At 39.7% G+C, this 23369-nt stretch overlaps 1 protein-coding gene across 1 annotated transcript in view; it reads left to right on the top strand.

Annotated features, from left to right (window-relative positions):
* Positions 1 to 4439: 4439 nt before the first annotated feature.
* Positions 4440 to 23369, top strand: part of NRXN3 (neurexin 3) — a 1138093-nt gene continuing 1119163 nt past the window's right edge. Inside the window, exons 1-2 of the mRNA XM_059689087.1 lie at positions 4440 to 4533; positions 11304 to 11465. Coding sequence (XP_059545070.1) covers positions 11364 to 11465 — 102 coding nt within the window. The 5' untranslated portion in view covers positions 4440 to 4533; positions 11304 to 11363. The remainder of the gene's footprint in view (positions 4534 to 11303; positions 11466 to 23369) is intronic.

Below are 23369 nucleotides of genomic sequence, written 5' to 3'. Positions count from 1 at the left end.
GTGCCTTGCTGTTCTGTGTCAAGCCTTCCCCATTAAAGGGCACATGATTAATTTAAGGTTCTCTTTAAAGGCCTCCTTTCCTTGCTCATTTATATTTTCAGTAACTTAAATGTTTATAGAAAATCCCCATTAATATGCCACGTGTAGTGCCAAGGGCAGGAATAGTGGTTGGCTCTGTGCACATTTGTGTCTGTAGGAAGAGAGCATAGAGAGCATAGTGGTGATGACTTCATTTGATTTACCACCTTCTACTCTGTGAGAGTCACTCTAGGGCTACTGAACAAGGGCTTGTCCAGCTGCATTTTAACAGAGCCATTTCTTCAGAAATGAGAGGAGAGATTGTGACAATAGACAAAGTACTTAGGGCATTGGTTAGATCTATTTCAAACATACCAATAGTGTCAAATTTCTACTCTACAAAATTTGGGGGCCATTTTGGTAAAATACATCAGGCATAGGTTTTGTGTTGAGTAGTAGTAGCTCCTTATAGTATACTAGAAGCCCCATTCACGAAGATTCATGCAAAAATGGGCCTTCCTTCCACTGGCTGCTGGCACCACCTTTGCTCCAGCCTGGAGCCGCCTTTCTGCCTTCATTCCAGCCCGGAGCCACCTTTCCACCTTCCCACACTGCCCGGAGGCCTGGAGAGGCTGGGGCAGTGCAGAACATCGCTGGCTGCCTGTGTATGCAAATTAACCTGTCATCTTTGGTGGGCTAATTTGCATACTCACTCCTGATTGGCTGTTGGGCATTGAAAAGGTACAGTCAATTTGCATCTTTCTCTTTTATTAGTGTAGATGTGTAAGTTTATAAGTGGACAGATCCCTTTTGCTTATACCAGTGTGTGTGTGTGCAAACAGAAATATGCAGGTAGACACATGTCACAGTGGCCACCATGAACATACAGGACAAACTTCATCTCTTCTTTAACTCTCCGGAGTATGAAGTTGAGGTTCATGTTTTAATGTTATCATGATACTATGATCAATTTAATAGTATGTAGTGGGTGGTCATTTATCCACATTATAAGAGTGACTGACTCCTTTATAGCTCTTATCTCATGATGAGAAAATACTTATTTCATTTAAGTGACTGACCAAGGGCTGTGATGGTTGATAAGGATCTGAGTTGAGGTAGAATTGGCTTTGGTTGATAAGGCTGAAGTGTAATTCTAGAAGGGAAAATAGAATTCTCTCAACCTTATTTTGTGGCCCCCACTCTTTAAAGGGAAACTGTATTGTTGCTCATTTCTTCTCATTAATGAGGTGCTTTGGTAGCTTTAAACAAACCCTGATAGGAAGCTTGCCACTCTAAGTGAGGCTGTTGGGCAGGGTAGGAGGACAAATTGAAGTCTACATGTGGTGTGTTGAAATTATACATCAAAGCAACAAATCCTATAAAATAAAAGCCTAATATGCTAAGTGTATGGTCATCTGGTTAGCTGTTCAAACAATCAAAACGTAATATGCTAATGATATGCTAAGGCCATTTAACCGCTTCCTATGATGTGCACTGATCAGGGGGCAGATAGTCAACTGGTTGACCAGTTGCTATGACATGTACTGACCACTAGGGGGAAGATACTCCGACCAGTAGGTAAGCTTGCTGTTGGGGTCCAGCCAATCAGAACTGAGCGAGATGGGCTGGACACTCCCTGGAGCCCTCCCACTGTCCTTCCCCTGCTGGCCAACCTCGCATCCCTCCCCGGCCCTGATTGTGCACCGGTGGGCTCTGCTGGCCTACACCCTCTTGCAATCCAGGACTTCTCGGAGGATGTTGGAGAGCGGGTTTCAGCCCCATCCCACAGGCCAGGCCAAGGGACCCCACTGGTGCATGAGTTCATGCACCATGCATATAGTGATTAAATAAAATACGAGGTGTACCAGTTAATAATGCTTATTTTTTCCAACAGATCAAGTTACACATATGTTGCTATAGATGCAATTTGATGTGTATGTTATTTTGTTGTATTGACAGCAAGCTTCAAAACTTCATATGTCAAATTTGCTGAAGGTATTAACATCATATTTTTACAGTTAAAAATGTCGAATTTCATGACAAAAAAAGAGAGCATTTGTGGAAGTTTTAATTTATTACTTTAAGAATAGTGCTGCTGAATACTTTGGAAAGCTTATGGTGGACATGCTCCATGTCAAGATACTTGTGAACACTGATTTAAATAAATTCTTTAAAAGTGATGTTTTCGATGTGAAAGACAAAGAACGTCCAGATCAACCAAAAAAAAATTGAAGACCAACAATTACAAGCATTATTGGATGAAGATGCATGTCAAACTCAAAAACAATTTTCAGGAAGATTAAGTCTTGCTCAGCAAACAATTTCCAATCATTTACAAGCAATGGGAAAGATTTTAAAGGAAGGAAAATGGGTGCCACATCAACTGAACGAAAGACAAATGAAAAACTGAAAAGTCATCAGTAAAATGTTGCTTCAATGGCACGAAAGAAAGTCATTTTTGCATTGAATTGTGACTGGCAATGAAAAGTGGATTTATTTTGAGAATCCCAAACACACAAAATCATGAGTTGATCTACGTCAACCGTCAACATTGACTGCAAAGTCAAATCACTTCGGAAAGAAAACAATGCTCTGCGTTTGGTGGGATCAGGAAGACAATGCTCTGCGTCTGATGGTGTAGTATGAGCTTCTAAAACCAGGTGAAACTGTTAATACTGATTGCTACTGACAACAAATAATCAATTTGAACCATGCTTTGATCACGAAATGACCAGAATGTTCTAGAAGACACGGCAATGTAATTTTGCTTCATGATAATGCATCATCACACACTTCAAAACCAGTTGTTAAAGATACGTTAAAAGATATACAAAAAAGTGAAAAATTTGGTCTCTGCATGGTTTGTTTCAAAACAAGAAAAGTTCTATTGGTACGATATCTAAAGATGGAGGAAAACTGTAGGTAGTGATGGACATTATTTTGAATAAAGCACTTTTGATGTTTCTTTTGAAATTATCATGTTTTCTTTGATTACAAAATCTGCATTATTAACTGGTACACCTAGTATACTTCCATCCTCTTACCTTGAAAAATGTACCTTTGAAACTACCTTCATAAGCCAGGTTCACATTTTAGAAGTTTTGGATTCCTCGGAGTTCTGTACTGAGAAATGCTAGCACAGGGAGAACCAGCCCTTCTGGTCCTCAGCCTGTGTCCTGTTCCCATTTCTTCCCACCTTTGGCTCCATCCTATATCACAATAGGTCTGGTATTAATGTACATTGATGCCCCAGCTTATGTGGCCAAACTCTGTGAAAGCCTTATAAATAGTCCCCCATGACTGCCCTCAGAACTTGAGGTATCCACATTGACAACATGATTTTCCATCAGACAATAGATCCAGGGGAGAGGCCTACACAAGCCCAGGAAAGAGACTTGGGGCTTTGGAGTAGGGAATTACAGGATCCCAGTGTCTGGAATATGGTCTTGAAGGAGAGTATGGCTCCAGTGGAATTCCATCTTGGCCTTGTGGACTCCTAGTCCTATGGGGAGAGATGGTCTGACAGGGCCATTTTAAACAGGAGACCCCTAGAGCAGAGGTCTCTTGGAGTCTAAGGGCGATATTACTGTCTTGTCATAGCATATTACCAAATTTCATTCTGTTCCCTTTTCCTCATCTGCTTGATCACCTTCTCAGGTACAACCTCCTATTTAACAACCCAGTCATGTTCCACTGGGCTGAGGACTCTACCATGAAAACTAATGTTAAGTGGGTTATTGATGGATCCGAATCAGAGCCAAATCTTTCAGGCTATTTGATTTTTAGTTTTTGGTCAATGAAAGTTACCTAGAGCTAAAAAACCCTTTGTCAAAACTGTTAATTATACATTCTAAACCAGCTCGTGTCTCCAAGCATTTAAAAGCTATCATTGAAACAAAAGTGATGTAAACCTTACTTTATTATTTTGCATGGAAATTTCCCTTTAGTTTTTTTCTGACAGAATTTGAAGGAAAGGCAGCCAGCTATCCTGCACTGGTGTGCTGGCTTCCACCCTTGAATACAGAACTTCTCTGCACTTTCCTTCTCTCCTGGTTTTTCTGGTACTTAGATATAAGTCTTCTGGGAAGAGTTGGAGGGAGCATAGTATTGGGGTCAGCCATAGAGGGGGTGTCCTCTTAGGTATTTTTAGAAATCTATCCGACTCATGCCAGTCAATATTTGATTGACTGCTTTCCTCCTTTCCTTCCTGCAGCTCGAGAGGAGAATGTGGCCACTTTCCGAGGCTCAGAGTACCTGTGCTACGACCTGTCTCAGAACCCGATCCAGAGCAGCAGTGATGAAATCACCCTCTCCTTTAAGACCTGGCAGCGGAACGGGCTCATCCTGCACACGGGAAAGTCGGCTGATTATGTCAACCTGGCTCTGAAGGATGGAGCGGTCTCCTTGGTCATTAACCTGGGGTCTGGGGCCTTCGAGGCCATCGTGGAGCCAGTGAATGGAAAATTCAATGACAACGCCTGGCATGATGTCAAAGTGACACGCAACCTCCGGCAGGTAATGCTGAGGGGAGAGAGTGCCTGGAGGCTCCTCTTAGGTAGTCAGGGAGGAAGTGTGTGAAACAGGTGATAGATGAAATGGAGAGGGGTATAGAGATAGGTTTGCATCTATGAAAGTCTAACTTTCTCCCAGTTTTTGCAATTTCACAAGGAAAATTATTAAAATGTGCTTCTTCCCGTACTTTAATTCTCCATTTGTTCCTCTTATTTAAGAAAAAATTCAATTGTGTAGATAATACAACTTATAAGTACTTTCATTACTTTTTTTCCTGCATTCCTTTTAATCATTTTCTTAATTACACATTTGAATCTCATTATATTACTGTTAAATTCAATTAGAAACAGCATTGTTTTTGCAGTGTGGTAGGTTTTCCTCATTCTTTCAATCTATGTTTTTCTTTTTAATTAAGTTAGTCATTGCCATGCTGCCGTACTTTTAATTCCCTCTAGAAAAAGTCTTCCTTTTTCTCTTCCTTTTCATTTACCACCCCTCACCCAATTTGATTTTTGCAGTTGTGATGTTAACCTCTAGCCTTGGAATGAATTAGCTGGAACCTTTCTGAATTCCTCTGTTTCTCTGTTCCTTGGTGCGATGGTCCTACTTTATTGCCCATGTCTCTACCTCCAAGACTCTTCAATTGATTTGGAGGCCTGGAAGGTGGAAGGACCCAAATAAAAAAGTCAACTTTGGAGCAGCCTTTCCTGGTTCTCTCCGTGCTTGGGAAGTCCCATCGCTTGCCGATGCTAAGCAGGCAACTCCGTCAGGTGACGACACTCTCTGAGAGCCTCAGCCCAGTGAAATCGGTTTAATTTCATAACCAATAACAACCATGATAACACCTAACCAGCCCACTTCAGTTCAAAAAAGCTTTTCCTGTAAAAGTGGATATCTGTGCTGAGACTGTCTTTTCCAGGTTGTTAGTTTCACTTGGTTTTTCTTCTGGTGAAGTTGTCATTCAACCCAGTTGGACAGCATCCATCCTCTCTTAATCAGAAAACATTATGCAAATTTCTGGAAAGTGCTTATCAAATTTTCTTCTGCGATATGATTGATGTTATGCCTTCTAATGTAAACATGAAAGCAGAAGACCTGACAGGTGTTTGCATGTTTTTTGTTTGATAAAAGTGTAACTTCTTAATAATGCTAAATAAACGGAGAAGGCTCACACACGTTGGAAACACAAAATATACGAAACACCAATTTCCATATTGAAGAATGTCAAGAAAGCCACCTGGTTGGGAGATTCTACTCTCTCTGTGGTGAAATTGCCAAAAAAACCCACAAGGCTTAGATTCCCCAGTCATCTTAATGCACATGGATTGAACTTTTTTTTTAAATCCTCACCTGAGGATATATTTATTGATTTTAGAGCAGTGGTTCTTAACCTTCCTAATGCCATGACCCTTTAATACAGTTCCTCATGTTGTGGTGACCCCCACCATAAAATTATTTTCTTTGCTACTTCATAACTATAATTTTGCTACTGTTATGGGTCTTAATGTAAATATCTGATATGCAGGATGTATTCTCATTGTTACAAATTGAACATAATTAAAGCATAGTGATTAATCACAAAAACAATATGTAATTATGTATGTGTTTTCCAATGGCCTTAGGCGACCCCTGTGAAAGGGTCGTTCGACCCCCAAAGGGGTCATGACCCACAGGTTGAGAACTGCTGTTTTAGAGAGATGAAGGTAGAAAGAGAGAGAAATCAATGTGTGAGAGAAACATCAATCAGTTGCCTCCCTTTCACACCGTCACTGGGGATGAAACCCATAACCTAGGTATGTGCCCTGACCAGGAATTGAACCAGAAACCTTTTGGTGCATGGGATGGTGCTCCAACCAACTAAGCCTCTTGGCCAGGGCTGGATTAAACATTTTTGAATTACTGTTCTATGTTTTTGTTTTTTTTTCTCCAAGGCCAAAGAATCCTATTGCTGATGTTTTTTTTTGTCATCCCCATCTATACTTGCTCAAAAGAGACCTCAACTGTCAAGAGTACCCAAGTCAAATGTCTATTTGCTAACGTATAAGGGCTTGACATATTTGAGTTGCAGACTCTAGACCAGTGGTCGGCAAACTGAGGCTTGGCAAACTGCGGCTCACGAGCCACATGCGGTTCTTTGGCCCCTTGAGTGTGGCTCTTCCACAAAATACCGACTTCTGGGGCACGAAGTTTCAATCTCACTGTAAATGTGCACCCACACATGGTATTTTATGGTATTTTGTGGAAGAGCCACACTCAAGGGCCCAAAGAGCCGCATGTGGCTCACGAGCCGCAGTTTGCCGACCAGGGCTCTAGACCAAGTGAAATATGACCTTTTGCTAGTTTTGACTGGGGGGGGGGGGTCACTGTAACACCCTTGAGACATTAATCAGTGGAGGGAAAACTTTTCATGTAGTGGGTAGCATATTTGGGTTGTGGTTCTACCAACCAATCTATTTCTCTAACTCTCTCCTACCCCGCAGAATACCTTGCCATTCTAGTGATTCCAATTAGCCAGAGAAAGACTCATTTTTATTTATACTAAAAACACTTCCAAAAGAGAATTGGGCCCCAATTCAGTCCTTTATACTGAGAGGGGGATAAACCAAACTGTAATTCAGATATTTGTTTTTCTGTTTAATCAGCAAGCAGGGGGTTTCTTTTCTAAGTTCTAAGACACAACTCCACTCTGTGCCCTTGGACAAGCCATTTAACCTTTCCACACCACCGTTTCTGTTTGTGAAATGGTGATTACAGTCCTCCCCAGTCATGTGTGGAGGCTCAATATGCAAAGTACCATATGTTCCAGAAGGATTATGAGCTCATCTGTGGTCTGGGTGCTAGGCTCGCTGTGACATGCACAAGATTTACAGGCCGAGTGCTCTGTCAGGAAGGTGACTGTGTATGTCACCAAGCATGCAGCTAAACAGAACTCTCAGTTTTAGAGGAGGCTACAGAGGCCCTAGAGCAGCTGTGGGCAAACTACAGCCCGCGGGCCAGATCCGGCCCGTTCGAAATGAATAAAACTAAAAAAAAAAGACCGTGCCCTTTTATGTAATGATGTTTACTTTGGAGTTATATTAGTTCACACAAACACTCCATCCATGCTTTTGTTCCGGCCCTCCGGTCCAGTTTAAGAACCCATTGTGGCCCTTGAGTCAGAAAGTTTGCCCACCCCTGCCCTAGAGCTTTGGGGGATTTTGGCAAAGGGAGTATGAACCTCATAGAGAAAGTGCACCAATGATTGGATCTCACTGACTTTTTTTTGCATCCAGATGCAATTTATTGAAAGAGGGAAATCTCAGAGGAGTGGAGTTGATTTTGTAAATGCAATCCTTTCAGCACTGAATCATATAATAATAGTATTTTTCCTACTAAAAATACATTTATAACATATTTTTGAGTTCTTTGGGATACATTTGTAGGGGTGGGAAGCCCCTGTCTATTTCAATGAAACTGTAAAATTGCTTCATAAATATTTAATAACAAGCTTATGGCAGTTTCATATACTTTTTGGTAAGATTGAATGTCTTCTGTGACCAAAATTTATTTGAGGAAAGCTTACTTAGAGTTCATTACCAAATGGAGCAGAACTTTCCCTATTTCTTCCTTCATGGTCATCTCCTCATGGCTCTGCCTTTGAGCCAAGTCAGGGCCATGGCCAGGTACTTTATTGGGGGTTCTGATTAAAGGAAGGAGATGGGAAAACCCATTCTAAACCATAACTGGGATTAAGGACCATGGTAGTCAGGTATTTCTGTGCGATTTTTTGGTTTTGCTTTGTGTTTTGGGTTCACGACCTTGTCTGAGTCCATGGTCATGGCTATCACATGAATTGACTTACCTCTATATGCCACTCTTGCCAAACCACAAACACAAAACTGGGGTTACCAGTCTTTCAGCCTTCCAGACTCCCAGCTCAGGGTGTGTTGGCAATTTAGCATTTGAAAACAGAAAAGGGGAGACTAATCACAGGGCCTCTGTTCTCCTGTTTAACCGAGTCCTCTTTGCTATCCACACAAGAACTTGCTTAAAATGCTTAATAACGTGAAAAGCATTCTTAAAGAGGAATGGGGAATGATTCCAATAGGAAGCATTCTGGAAAAGTAAGCAAACAAACAAAAAACTTCATTGGGGAATAGAGAAGACTCCAACTATTTTGATGAATTCTAACCACATAGTTATTCCAAACTGAGAGGAAAAGAAAGAGGAGAATGTTCCCCTCCTACTGCACAAATCTATACAAAATCAGCTGGTTCACAGATCTTTACATTACCTACAGAATACTAGAGTAAGGTACATAAAGTAGCTTTCCTATGCTAGATATGACTGGTAAACATTTTAAGTTCTTTTCATTCTAAGAGAAAGTCATGATTGTCTATGCATGTAGTCAGGGTCAGATGTGAAAATAAAATCCCCAACTTATTGTTATTTCTGCTCTATATATCTACATGTGGAATGATAAACTTTGGTGTCTTTGGGGACAGGTGGAATGTGTATTGCTAGAGGGTGGGAAGGAAAATGGGGTGGTGATCTTTCAGAAGAGCCCTTGGAAAGTAAGTATGATGCTGATTCTAACTGCGGTGAGGTCTGATCTGAGGCATTTGGAAGAAGTGGGGAGTTAAACATGACTGCAACTCCTTTCCTGGCTATGCCCAGGGTGCCAGGTTTTCCACAGAGTCCTGGTCTCATTGTCTTCCCCACTCTCTTTTTCTGTGTTGGGTGCCTTTTTTTTTTGAAAAACTAACACAAGATCATTCATGCAATGTGCCATTTTACTAACCGACTAATGTACTAACACCCTAACGACTCATCTTTGTTTTTTAGTTTTTTTAATTAACAATCGTTCTGTTCACAATTTTTAATTTCCTCTCTTCCCCCTTTTCCGCAAAGCACTCAGGCATCGGACACGCTATGGTAAACAAACTACATTGTCTGGTAGATATCATTCTTATTGTCTCTTTTTTTGGGTTTGCCGTGTGTTGCCCTCTTTTCCTCCCCCAACCCCTCTTTAATCCTCTTTAGACTTGTTTCTTCTCTTTTAAAATTTTTGTTGAATTAAATGCAAGTTTTTCCTTTCTCTTAAAAAAATAAATAAAGGAAGAGGATGTATCTGTCCTGCAAATGATACTTGGAAGAGTTTGGTTGGAATGGTTTCTCCAGTTAGTAATTTTCCCTCCCCCAAAAAATTTTTATAAGGAAAGTTTCTCCATTTAGCTAAATTTGTTTTGTTTTCTTATTTTGCAACTTTGAAGCCACAGACTAGAGACAACAAGATTTATGTTAAGGACTTTCCTAATCTCTGTGTCTTGCTATCCCTCACTCTTTCTCCTTTCTTTTACTATCCTCATTCCTTAACCCCTGCTTTCTCTCCCTAGTGTGTGGCCACGGCTGCCACGAGTGATCTGGGGAGGAAATTGCTCTGCTTCCTGTGTTCTTCTTTTCCCTTCTTTCACCTTACTCCCCACCATGGCCCAAGGGATCTCCACCAATTATGTTCTCTGTCCACACTCTGCATGGCATGCTTCTGTCTCGTGAGCTTCCCCATTGGCATCAGAATTTGTCCCATCATTTTCCTCCTCATTACTAACAACCTATCAAATTATCCACCAAATACACTTTCTTCTCTGTCTCTCCTTTTTTTTTGTCTCCACTTTTTTATTTTACTCTCATCCTTCATATATTTTGGGGTTGGGTTTGGACTTTTTCTTTTCTTTTTTTTTTTTTTTTTTAGTGAGGGAGGTGGTAGGCAGGGGAAAGATGACCCTTTAGTTTTGAGTGTTTTTTTTTTTTTTCACATCCATCTTGTGTTTCCGTTGGTGCAGTGCATGTGATGGTGAAGTGGATTCTGATTCTTTCCTTTAGTTCTCCTCACCCTTTCCCTCTTCCATTCCCTTTTTCTTCTGCCTTCTCTCTTGGCTCCAGATAATTTTTGCATGAGTGTGTCAGTGTATGGCGTGTGCACGCTCTGAGGTCCTGTCTCTTCTCTCTGCCCTCTGCTCCTTTCATGGATGTTGGGTGTATGGGTGCTCTTTCTTCCCTATGGGCATTATTATTATTGTTTTGGTTATTATGCATCATCATTCATGTATTTTTGTTAGAGTTGCTTCTTTGGTTGGGTCATTTCTTCTCTTGGTGGTGGTTGGCAACGGAGGGAGGGCAGGGGTTGGCATCCTGGGGATGTCCATGGCATGTACTAGTATCATCCATGACACATCACCATTGAGACCTTTCTTCTTCCCTCCCAGGATGCATGTTTGTCAGTGTGGTATGAGTTCAAAAAGAAACAAATAAAAGAGAAAAGAAAAAGAAAAGAAAAAAGGAAAATAATCATCAATAACCAAAGACCAACCCCCTAACAAACCCATCGTCAAATGTCTCCTTTGCTGTTTTTCAGTACCACCATAATTAACAATCATTAAAAATTAAAACATCATTTTAACAATGAACTGAGACAAGTGGCGTCATCTGAGGACAGTTCCATTTTCTAGCCTGGCTGAGTAAAGAGTGCAATGAGTAGAGCAAATTGCTCAGCTTGGCAGTTCCGACACACTCTCCTAGGAGTCTGCAGGGGAATGCTGCAGGCGTGGGCCACAGGGAAGGCAGACCAGAAAATGGAACTTGGCTGCACATCCCAAAATAAAACCAAATTAGAAAGAATACCTCACCAAAATCTTAATGAAAGTGAAGCCACTGGTGGGGGAAGCCATCAGATTTTGATAGGACTATAAGGTCATTGTTGGGATTTTGTTTTTGCCCCTATATCCTTCCACCAGGTGACAATCTCTGTGGACGGCATCCTTACCACGACAGGCTACACTCAAGAGGACTACACCATGCTGGGCTCCGATGACTTCTTCTATGTGGGAGGAAGCCCAAGTACCGCTGACTTGCCAGGCTCACCCGTCAGCAACAACTTCATGGGCTGCCTTAAAGAGGTAAAGTTCAAACACTCTTTTTAATGCACTGACTGTTCAGTGACTGGCTCTGTAGGTGGTAGCAGAAGAGACCTTGGACTTGAAGTACAGCCCTTGGTTTTGGTCAGAGCTTAAGTTGTTTGCATGACCTTGGGTTCACCACTAAAGTGCTCTGTGTTGTTTTGACATTTAACTAATGGGGGACCTTATTTCTCAGGTAGCTGTGCTTTATAAATAAAATAAAATAACACAAGTGAAAGGACTTTGAAATCATTAGGAACTAGTTTACTAATGAAATCATTAGTAAAGTTTGATGTTGTACTTTTGACGTGGCACCTAGGGAAAGCTCTGAGAGTGGCCAATTTGTGGTTGTGTGTCTTGTCTAAAACATTTGTATTATTTTACCTTGTCCAAACTTGGTGTTCCCAAGAGCCTCATTATTTGAGATGAGAGAAAATTCACAGAATGTAACATTAAGGCCCAAACGGCTTGCTTTTCCTTTTTGTTTTTTTCTTTCTTTCCCTGGACATTGCCATTACTCATTTATGCTATTGTAGCTGAAGTGTTGAGACCTCTTTCTGAGAGCAAAGGAACATCAGTCAAATGTATGTTCAATCACTAAGGTCAATTGTTGAGGCAAAAAAGAATCAGACTTGATTTGGTAGAATTCTTCCAGAACACTGTGTCCTCAGAGCAGTCTACTGTACATTTTTGTTTAATCTAAGCTAAGCTTTATTGCCTAAGATATCTATATCATTTCCCTGGGAAAAGTTTTTGCAAAGCTAACAGTGTGCTTTCTTATAGATGAAGATCGCTATGACAGGTTATGACCCTCCTCTCAGGACACAGGTTTTATGCGTGTTATGGCTATTTGATATTTGTTGAATATCAGTCATACATGAGATGGCATTGCTCATGTACTCATCCACACCACTCAACTCTGAGCCAGGTACTGACAAGAGTTCTGCCTGTCATGCCTTATATAAAATAGGCACATAACAAGTATTTATTGAATTGATACATTTATCAGATACTCATTTGGTGCCCTTTTTGTTCTGTAACTAGTCTTTTTACAAGCCACGGTCTCTGTACTCAAAGCCTTTATAATCTATGAAGGGAGATGAGATTGGTAAATTAACAGTTATAGTTCAAAACACTGTGTGTTCAGCGCCACCTACTAAATGTTTTAACTGAGTAGAGGAAACAGAATCGTTTTAGGTGGGAATTTAAAAATTGATGTTTGAGCTGGGCATTGCTGCAATAAATGATGTTTGGCTTGAAAGGAAGGGGTAGGAAGGAGAAACTGGACAAAGGAGGAAAACATCCAATTACAGCTCTGTATTGTTCTTGGTCTGAAGGATAAATTACAGAAGGGAACCCAAAGAGTGTTTCCTCTTTCTGTTGTATGTTACCTAGACTTCTGTTAATTGCAGGGACTATACTGGTCATTCCTGATGGATTGTAGTAGACAGAATACTCCTTCCATGAGATTTACTCCCATTTGGATAGAATGAAGGTATAAACTACTCAGTGTCTAATGAACTTGGAAAGGCTCTTAAACACTGTTAATCACACTATATTGGAATTGCACTCTCATCAGAAATAGATAGGAACATTCTGTTACCACATATGTGGCACAGGAATGAATGAGGCATTGATTGCAGTGGAGAACTCATCCATTTTTGTAAGGAAACAGCCCTGAGCAGGAATTTCTCCTGGACAGCATCTAGGGGTGGTCTCTAACACCAGTCTTTCTGATTGTATTGAAACGGCTCTCAAGCACATATTTTGAGACAAAGGAGAAATTTTCCAAATTTTTCCATCAGAAAGGGTCCAACATTTTGAAACAACACTCATAAGAACTTGAAAGTTTCTTTAATGATTTTATGCATGCAGAATCTAAGGAAAACAAAATCTCCCTTCTCTCTCTCACTGCCTAGGTTGAGAGCAGACAGGTTTAAAAGTCACTTCAAAGCCTAAAATTAAAGACAGCTCTGAAAAAGTGTCATTAACAGTAATTAGCAATCAAAGTATACACATACCTTAGCTAGAAATATAATTCTACACTTAAATCCAGATCAAGTCAGAAAAAGTCCAAAATATTGGGGGGAAATGGTAGGCACAAGAGAACTTTATTAATTTTTGTTCCATCTCTCTGTTACATGTTGAGCATTATAGTCTTTCTAAGGGACTTGAGCGGCTTTCTTAATTACCTCAGAGTTTTAAACAGATACCTTTGAGTATACTGTAGTCCTGGAACATTCTTTCTCTCCATTTAATCATTACAATTCACTTTTCTGTGGGCAGGTCTGGTAAATTCTTCTCTTGTTCTTGGTATTTCTCTTTGACAACTTAGTAACAGCCAAAGCTTCCAGCTACACTAGGACTTTGCTCCTTGATAAATCCCATTTACCCACATTAGCCATCTGCCTTTAAAATAGTTTTCAGTTACTTCACAATTTTTTCTTCTCTCCCCTATCTCTGTATTCCTTTTTACTAGTATGTCTTCTCTTGCCATTTGTGGCTCTGAGTTGCCTTAGGCTGAGGTAGATGCTTTTGTATGTCATTTTCTTCAAAATAAGGACATTGTAAAGGGACTTTGGGATTTTTGATACAAATCATGATTACTTTGCATGCGGTACAAAATAGGTTTTATCTTTGGAACTGCAGTGTCTTCCCATCTGAATGTTTCATTCTGGTTACACTGCGACTGCACTTGTGTGAACACCACCTCTGTTGATACCACTGTAGAAACCACAATAGAGAGGGTCCAAGTTGTCATCAAACTGTTCTGGTTCTCCATACAGCCTGGCTATCAATATAGGACTTGTATCCAGTTAAATGTCTCAAAATTAGTATGTCATTCCTCTTTGTGTTTTCACAGGTATGTTTTATTTTTGTTCTTGTTGTGTTCCCAGATCCTTGTGGGCTCTCAATAAATACAGGGGTGGGAAATAGTAGGTTAATAATAATAATAACAATAATTGATAAATAATACAAGAATAAACTCTGTACTCATGTACTCACAGCTGTAAACCTACATTAACTGATTGAAAAGAGGCATTCTCTGGTGCAATGGGGCTGCTGAGTAGAAGGACGTAACATATCTTGGGGTTCAGGAAACTCTGTGGAGGAAACAATGCCTAAGGGGAGGCTTAAAGATGAGTAGAAGTGAACAGGGAAGAATGGAGGGAGTGGTGGCTCAGGATGAATGGGCAGCATGAGCAAAGGCCTGAAAACAGGGCCCATCATGGTGTCTGGGTGAGAAACATACAGCTTGCTAATTTCAGGGCACATGTAGCTATCAAGTAAGAATGGGCCAGGCCATAGAGAGCTTGATATTATGCTATACCCTCGAGCTTTATTTTCTAGGTAATGGGGAGCCACTGGGAATCTTAGTAGAATGACAACTTCAGATAGGCATCTTGCCCATGAGGCTGTAATTCCTTGACAACTGATGCTCATCCATCTATTCCTTTCTCCTGATGTATGTTTTTGTCCTATGAGGTTGAAGAGCAGGGTTGAAAGGGTGATCCATTGGCTTTAGTATTGTGGAGGGAAAGTGACTCTGAATCTTAAAATGTCTATAGAAAAGTGCTTCCTTCTGACTCTCATTTCAGTTTCCAAGGACCCTCCCTGTCAAGACATACAGTTCTTCTTTCCTCTGTCCTTGGTATTACTGAGCTATTGTTGGATAAAGCACAGTGCAGTGAAGGAAAGCTGAGTCAAGACCAAGTTGCAGGAATTTCCAGTTCCAGGGAGCTGACTCAAGCCCATCACAGTATCCTCCTATGTTGGGATTTTCTGTGTTGTTTGATTTGGGTCTTCCTACACCATCCCCCTTTCATCTCAATATGTTACTTCTCCCCTGATATGTTGGTTCTTCATTTTCCTATAGAGAAGCTCATGAGCCGCTGAGACCTCTGGGACAGACATGTCTGTTTCACCTCTCTTTTCTCAGAGCATCTCTGATGGAGAGGAAGGAAAAACACAGGAACTGTAGAGTGGAACACATATTTAAAGGAAAAAGGATTGGGTAGAACATCACTGTGCCCATTACATTCCACATCCCTTTGTGATTATTAGCCATTTAAACGCAAACGGAATTTTATAGCCAGAGATAGTCTCTGAACAGATGATTAATGGTTTAATCTGTAATAACTTTACATTTTATAGAACCCTGTTAGGAGTCCACATCTGGTGAGCCAAGCTATTTAAGGCTGTGTTAATTCTGTTAATTGCTATACTTTTGTTGGAATTGTTGGCACCTGCGGGCTTTGGGATACTGTGGCTTTTTGTTGCTTTTTTATTTTTTAATATACTCATTTTATTTTACCCTCAGTGTCTTTTTCTTCTCGCTTTTATGCTATCAGTTCATTTATTTTTTTTGTGTGTGTGTGTGTGTGCGTGCGTGTGTTCTCCTCTTGCTTCTTCACTTTTTTGCTTCTGATACTTTTTCCCTCCCTACTCTTATTTTCCCAACCTCTTTGTTTCCCAAACATTTGTTTTGGTGTCCTTCCTGGTTTCTCAGGTGGTGGAAAATCTCTCTTTTTATAATCAGGTAAATTTAGGTATGGCATTGGTCCTAAAGATTTTCTTTTTCCCATTATTGAGACTACTGTGGGGCCCCACGGCGAGCAAAATTCAAGTAAGCATTTCAGAGTCAGCATGGAAGATAAAAGACATTTGGCTTACGAAGCACAAGTCCAGGGTTTGACTCTGGCCTAGACATATTTGTTATCAGCTGTAAGACTAACAGAAAATCACTTGACTGCTCTTCACCTCAGTTTTTTAATCAGATAATAATACCTACTTTGACATTTTTACGTCAGGAGCAAATGGGATAAAAAAGAGGAGGTGCTTTATAAACTGTAAAGCACTGTGCAAATGCTATTGATATAATTTGTGTTGCTAGGTTATTGATCAGATCTAGCCAAGGAACCACTTAGTGCTCTTTGTAGTTTCTGCAATTGAAAACTGCAGAAATTAGGAGATTCCAATGTAGTTAAAAAAAAGAGCTACTGACTTGAACCTGGCTGCCACCTTCATTTCTGATGCTAATTGGTAAAACATCTGACCCCTTTGGGGTATCCATAACCTGATCTGTAAAATGAGGGCAGTGATCACTGAAACAATAAATGCACATGCCTGCAGAGAACTTCTAGGGCAGGAAAAACAAGTTGCTGCTTATTAAATTCTGTATTGCAAGGTAGAGTTTATTTTCCTGCTATTAGGAAGACATGCAGAAAAACAATGTGTGGGCTTGGAGGGAAAGTGCCTCGAGAGAATGAAAGAACCAATCAATACAAGTAGGAGACCAAGAGGGACAAAATTCCAACAAAGTAGAAGGAAGTGGCAATGTGAATTAGAGGCTGGGAAATAGAAGGAGGTGGCAGAGGAAGAAAAGAAAGGAGAGAACCTGTGTCTCAGGAGCTGCTTCCTGGGTCGACCATAGACACTGCCATTTTTGTGGGTTAAAAAAGAAAGGTCAAATATTGGCAATATGACATGATTCGATTGAGAATGAAATTTTCATGAAGAAGATAAATTGGATCTTCTGGGAAAAAAGGTTATCTTCTGGATTACAAGGAACTGAAATGGGCAGGAGAGAGAGTGGCACTCTGTCACAGAGGAAAAGAAAAGAACCCTGAGCTACTGGGGTTGTGTGATGGACGGGAGGCTTATTTCACAGACAGGCGCAGTGTGAGTGCTTAGCCCAGGGGGACTATAAGAAAGTGGTATGTACCTAAAGAATAGATCAGGGGGACTAAAGCCTCCAGGATATTTATTACTATGACAAACAGAAAGATGGTTTTCAGTTAATGCTACAATACAAATGCCAAAGGATGGCTGCTGTTCATTATAGTTGATAGGCTGTTGATAGAGAAGTGGACGTATGAATGCACTTTTTCTTTAGAGACCTGGTCTGCATCTCCCCTTTTCTGGGTAAATTTCTTGATTTTTATTTCCCTGATCCTCCAAAAAAATAGTGCAATGGGACTGACTCCCCTCCCGGCTTCCATGGAGAGCATGTGAGCACTAAATCAATTAGGGACTTCCATTTACCTGGCCATGGTTATTTTGCACATGGGTGGGTACCTCACCCAATTGGGATCAATGGCATACAAGCTCAGAACTTTTTTGCTGATGTGTTGTAGGGAGGCAGTTTTCCTTCCTTTCGGCTAGAACTTGGGTGGTATATAACTGAGCTTTGGAGTACCTTCACACTACCACATAGAGACCAAAAATGAAGCCAGAATGGAATAACAGAGCCAAAAGATGGATAGAAATTAGATCCTAGTGAGATTTTTAAAGCCCTGGATGAAACATTCTTCAAATTAGACTACCTCTGGCTTTCTAGCAATGATTAAATAAATCATTTATTTTATCCAAACTAGATGAGTTGAATTTTCTGTCATTTGCAACATAGAGCCCTAAATCATGTAAAAGAATTCCTTCTTGACAAGAAAATAGGTCCTTGAATAGGTAGACAAAGATAGGACATTTAATATCAGAAGACACCTAATTGCTCTGCATTAATTCAAGTTTCTTGACTTGGATGAATGACATCACAGGATACAGAAAGAATTTACAAATAAAATTTTAAAATTATGTAGGTGTTATTTTTAGAAATGGTAGAGAATAGAGGAGGTTCCTAAATATCAAAGATTGAAAAAGTGTAGATAATGCAAGCTATGGGTTTATAAGCTTCATTGGAATCTGGGAAAATATTTTGGAGTACGTTGTTATCAGACAAAAGTTAGCTGACGTATGATAGCTTACAACATGTTTAGAGCTGAGGTATAACAAAGATAAAGAGGATCATGAGTCTAACATAAAATTGTTGACTGGTGGATCTAGGCATGTATGAGCCCATAGAAAAGAGTGATTAATAGAACTACAGCTATTCACTGAGAACACTAAAAATAAGCCACATTATTTCAGCCAAATTCACATATTCCTTCAATAGTATTACTAATAATTCAGAAAAGTACTATAGATCTAGCATAGCTAAATATCAGCAAGGTTTTTGGCAATACATTTTGTGATATCCTTATCAACAAGATGGAGAAAAAGAGATTGGATATAAGAGTTGTTCAGTAAAGGAGTAACTGTTTAAATATGCCAGTGAGTCCTTCTGAATGGGTCTACATTGACCTGTATGATCAGGTGGAGGTCACAATGCTTCATCTTATTCAACATTTATATTAGGGACTTGAAGGAAGATAAGAGAGCATGGCCATCAACTCTGTGAATGGCAGGGAGTTGGGAATGATAGAAATATGTATTTTACATGATCTGAGGTTCAATTAATGGAGGTATGATCTATAAAACAAAGGTGATGTTAGTTTTATAGAATCATTTATTGACTACGAGAACAGCCTCTGAAGCCTAGCTCTACTCCCATTTGCTGTAAGGCTGGGTAAGTTGCTTAACCTCTCTGTGCCTCACTTTGCTTATTTATTTCATGAGAAGAATAATGATACCTACTTCATAGAGTTATGAATATTAACTGAGATAATAAGTGTAAAACCTTTAGAATGCAGCTTGCTATGTAGAAAATACTTGGTAAATTGTATTTTTTATCATCATCATCATCACTGTGTGCTGATGTGGTTACTGGAGGTGTTTTTATTCCATTGTGTATGATAAGCTTTTAAAAGTTAGCTGATATATTGATAGATTACAACATGTTTAGAGTTGAGGTATAACAAAGATAAAGAGGATCATGAATCTAATATAAAATTGTTGACTGGTGGATCCAAGGATGTTTAACCTGAGGAAGAAAAGATGCCTGAGCCCAAGAGTTGAGACTTGTCTTCATACATTAATGACTGTCCTCTGGAAGTGGGATTAAATGTGGTTCATGTCTTTAAGAAGAACTAAAGCAAACACATGGAAGTGAAATACTTACTACCAGAAGACATTTCAATGAGAGCTGTCCAAAGCTACCTTCAAAGTAATGCATTCTCTATTATTCAAGGCACCTATGCAGAGTCTGGGCAACCACCTCGTTGAGGTTGTTGAGGAGATTATATCATCAAATGAGTAGATAGTCTTTATTTTCTAGTTTTCTATAGCTTTACTGTGAATTAGCCTTCTGAAAAGAAATAATGAAACTGATTGATAAGGCCAAGTTCATTGTGTTGAAGACTTTCCTGATTAATCTCCAAACCAGTTAACTATGCAAGTCCCATTGAGACTCATAGAGTTGTCCTTGTGGTAGGATTTGAGTTTCCCAGTCACTGCCATCACCTATTACTCATTTACAATTATTTCTTTTTCCCCAGACCTTCACTGGCATCATCTCCAAAACCATTCTAACTACAGCAATTATAAACATAATAGCAACAATAAAGACCAACAATTATTGAGCACTTAACAATGTAAGTGCATGAAAAGTGTATATGCACATGGTGCTAAGTGCTTCATTCCTATCCTCTAATTTAATTCCCACAACAAATTTATGAATTTTTAAAGAGAGTGAGTGTCATGCCCAAGGTCACACAGTTAGCAAGAATTGGAGTTGAGATGTAAATACTGTTGCCATCTCCACCTACTGAATCAAAAGACTTGGTAAAGGTGAAAAGAAAGTAAGCACCTCAGAAAAATGTTGGTGAGACTGTGGTCAAACCCACTCTAGAAAATGGTCTCTCACTGTCATTGGAATCTCCACTTTATAGGAGAGGCACTTTATTCAGGCAAAAATGTCCTGCTGGGAGATTGGATCCAATGACCTATTTCTTTCACCTTTTCTTTGATTGTTCTGAGAGGAAGTTAGTTTTTGCTTGATTTCCCACTTTGGGCAAATTGATATTGCTCCACCTGTTAATGGAAGAATGATTTTCATTATGGAACCTGAGTGGGAAGTAGCTCCTCTTGGTATAAATTCCAAGTAGTGGCATGCCTTTGTCTCAAGTTGCACAGCACAGGTGTACTTTTGTTCCACCCCAATATTTTCTGTGAAGTTGGAGCTATTTGCCTCAAATATCACCAGAAAGCCAGAAAGAGGAGGCTTATTATGAATTGTCAGTCTGATTCTTGGAGTCACTTAATTAGGTTTGCAATTTTTTTCCCTCTTCAGGATAAATTCAGTGGAACACATTGCTTTCTAAAAATGTCACTTATTTACAGCAAATGTAATCTACCACAACATTCCCACTGAGACAAAATCTCTTGTGTCTTCAAATGTCTCAAAGGAGACCCCAAAAAGGAGCCCTTGTGCACATATACCTACAGGGATAAAGTAATCATTGAGCTAATTAATTAGCTAATGTATTTTGAAATTGCTTTGCAAATGCAGAAATGACTGTTCCATTAGTGTTCTGAGGCTATTGTAACCTGATGCTCTGTTCCCCATGTGGGCAGTGTGCCACAGCTAATTTCTGCATAGATGTCAAGAGAGATATAAGGACCAATTTTTCACTTCACAAATCAGTGAAGATGTAGCATAGGGCACCAACATTGCACGCCAATAATCAACCAAGGAAATTCTCCTTCTTCCCTGTCCCTCATTCTTCTCCCTCACCAGCAAAGATGGGCAGATGGTCTATCTCATGCATCATGGATAAAATGGAAACTATTTAGCATATGCCTGTTAAATTCCTCTCCCTCCACTTTTAGGTTTACCCTCAAATATACGAATTGCTACTTTCTTTTACCCTGTCTTATGGGATGAGCTCTCCTCCTCCTCTTGGAGTGTAACTGCTCTTCTCTTTAGACCCTTTGAGATTTAGCCCCTTTAAGGAGTCTTTTTCTTTTCAGATCTTCTCTTCACCCCTTTTCTATTCCCTCAACTAGAGACATGTTCTAAATCCTTTCCTTGATCCTGTCTCCTGCTGAATTTACACCCTAACTCAGTCCTTACTTTCAATGAAAAACTACATGAGGGAATCATATATACTTCCTGTCTTCTCTCCCACTCATGGCCCCTTGTAGTTTGGCTTCAACGTTGTCTCACTTCCTCATACTTCCTCCCCGTATTTAACCAGAGTGGCTATTTCATGTTATAAATATAAGTTTTGAGTTTTTGCTTCTAAGATGTCTTTATTTGGATCTACCAGCCAAGGATTTCTCCCTTTCTGCTGTCTGATACTGACCCATTCTTTCAGGACTCATCCTCATGGTTACCCACTTGACTGATCATCCCAGTTAACAAGTGGTATTTCTCACTTCCAAATTCTAAGCACATTGACATAGTATTCTGTGTATTAACTCAGACTTTGGAGGCAGACTTCCAGGTTCAAGTTTTGGTTTTGCCACTTACTATGTACTTGCCCATGGACAAGTTAGCTTTCCCACAAATCAGTTTCTTCATCTGTAAAATGAATAGCTTAATACCTACCTCATAGAGTTTTTATGAGGATCAAGTGAGATGCTGTAATACTGGCACATGGCCAATGTTCAATAAATGTTGTCTGTGATTGTCATTTATTTGTTACTTAAAATGCCCTACATTCAGTTGTTAGCTTTTCTGGTAGGCATATGGTCCCTTGGTGCAGAGGTTTCTCTACTTTCAGCAATACTAGGTATATTATAGATTTATTAAAGAGAGTGGAAAATAATTTATATCCCTTGAATTAATTTCTTGATTGACTGTAAGGAAGTTGCTGTTTCTTCACACTATAGTTTGAGACCAATTCAAATGATCTCATCTGCAAGATGAAAATAATTTCTTCTTCATAGACAGTAAAAATGAATTCTCATTCAGGGATAAATGAAATGTGTGTGTGTGTATATGAAATCTGAATGCGGCGATTTCATAGTTTTTAAATTCCTGGTAATCAAACAGGATTGTGATACTTATCTTTCTCAACAATTTTTCTTCATAGATGTTTTTAATGGAACAGTTCTGATAGGTGTTGTTGAAAATGCTAAAGGAAACAAAAATTAGTTGTAACAGAGGATTGGCCTGATGTTCTCCAGTGTCCCTTTCAAACACAAAATTCTTATGAAGTTTAAAATGCTTTTGAATGTCTTACAATCCTCTAGTCACCTTTAAATGATTGATTTAATGAGCTTCTGTTATGTTCCAGACATCGTGTCTGGAATACAAAGTGAACTGGGCCCAGTTCCTTCCTTGGAAGACCTTATGCTTCAGGGGTTGTCAATGTTTTCTGTAAAATATCAGGTTAGTGGTTCTCAACTGGGGACAATTTTGACTTCAGGGAACATTTGCCTATGTCTGGAGACATTTTTCGGTTGTTAAAACTGGAGTGAGGGGGTGGGTGAGTGGAGTAAAGGAGTAGTGAAGTGGTGGAGTATGAGCGCTTCTGGAATTTAGTGGGTAGAGGTCAAGGCTATTGCTATACACCTTACAATGCATAGGATGGTTCTTTTTTGACAAAAAAATTACTTAGCCCCCAATCCCAATAGTGCCAAGTTTGGGAAACTCTGGAATAGATAGTAAATAGTTAATATACAGTGACGATATGGTTTTGTGGGCCATAGGATCTGTAGTATAATACTAAACTCTGCCTTTTTAGCACTAGTGCAGGCAGAGATAATATGTTAACAAATGGTGTGTCTGTGTTCCAATAAAACTTTATTTACATAAGCAGGAAGTACATTGGATTTGGCTCAGAGGCTGTAGTTCGCTGATCCCTGCCCTAGTTGAAATGGAAGACAAAGTCAGATAATTGATTATAATATATTATAATATATTAAGTTATATAATCCGATCCAAGTTTTTGCAGGTTTACACTGAAGCTCAAATTTGGGCACTGAGTTGACCTAAGATATTAGAGATGGTTTCTTGAAAGAGAAAGAATATTAGCAGAACTTTAAAAAATTATTTTTAAAAGTGAGGAATTAGCCCAAGCTGGTTTAGCTCAGTGGAGAGAGAGTCAGCCTGCGGACTGAAGAGTCCCAGGTTTGATTTCCGTCAAGGGCATATGCCAGGGTTTCAGGCTCAAACCACAGTAG

This window comes from Myotis daubentonii, chromosome 1 (assembly GCF_963259705.1).
Source record: "Myotis daubentonii chromosome 1, mMyoDau2.1, whole genome shotgun sequence".
NCBI lineage: Eukaryota > Metazoa > Chordata > Mammalia > Chiroptera > Vespertilionidae > Myotis > Myotis daubentonii.
The sequence above is the reverse complement of the archived record's forward strand: the minus strand, read 5'-3'. Positions and strand labels throughout refer to the sequence as shown.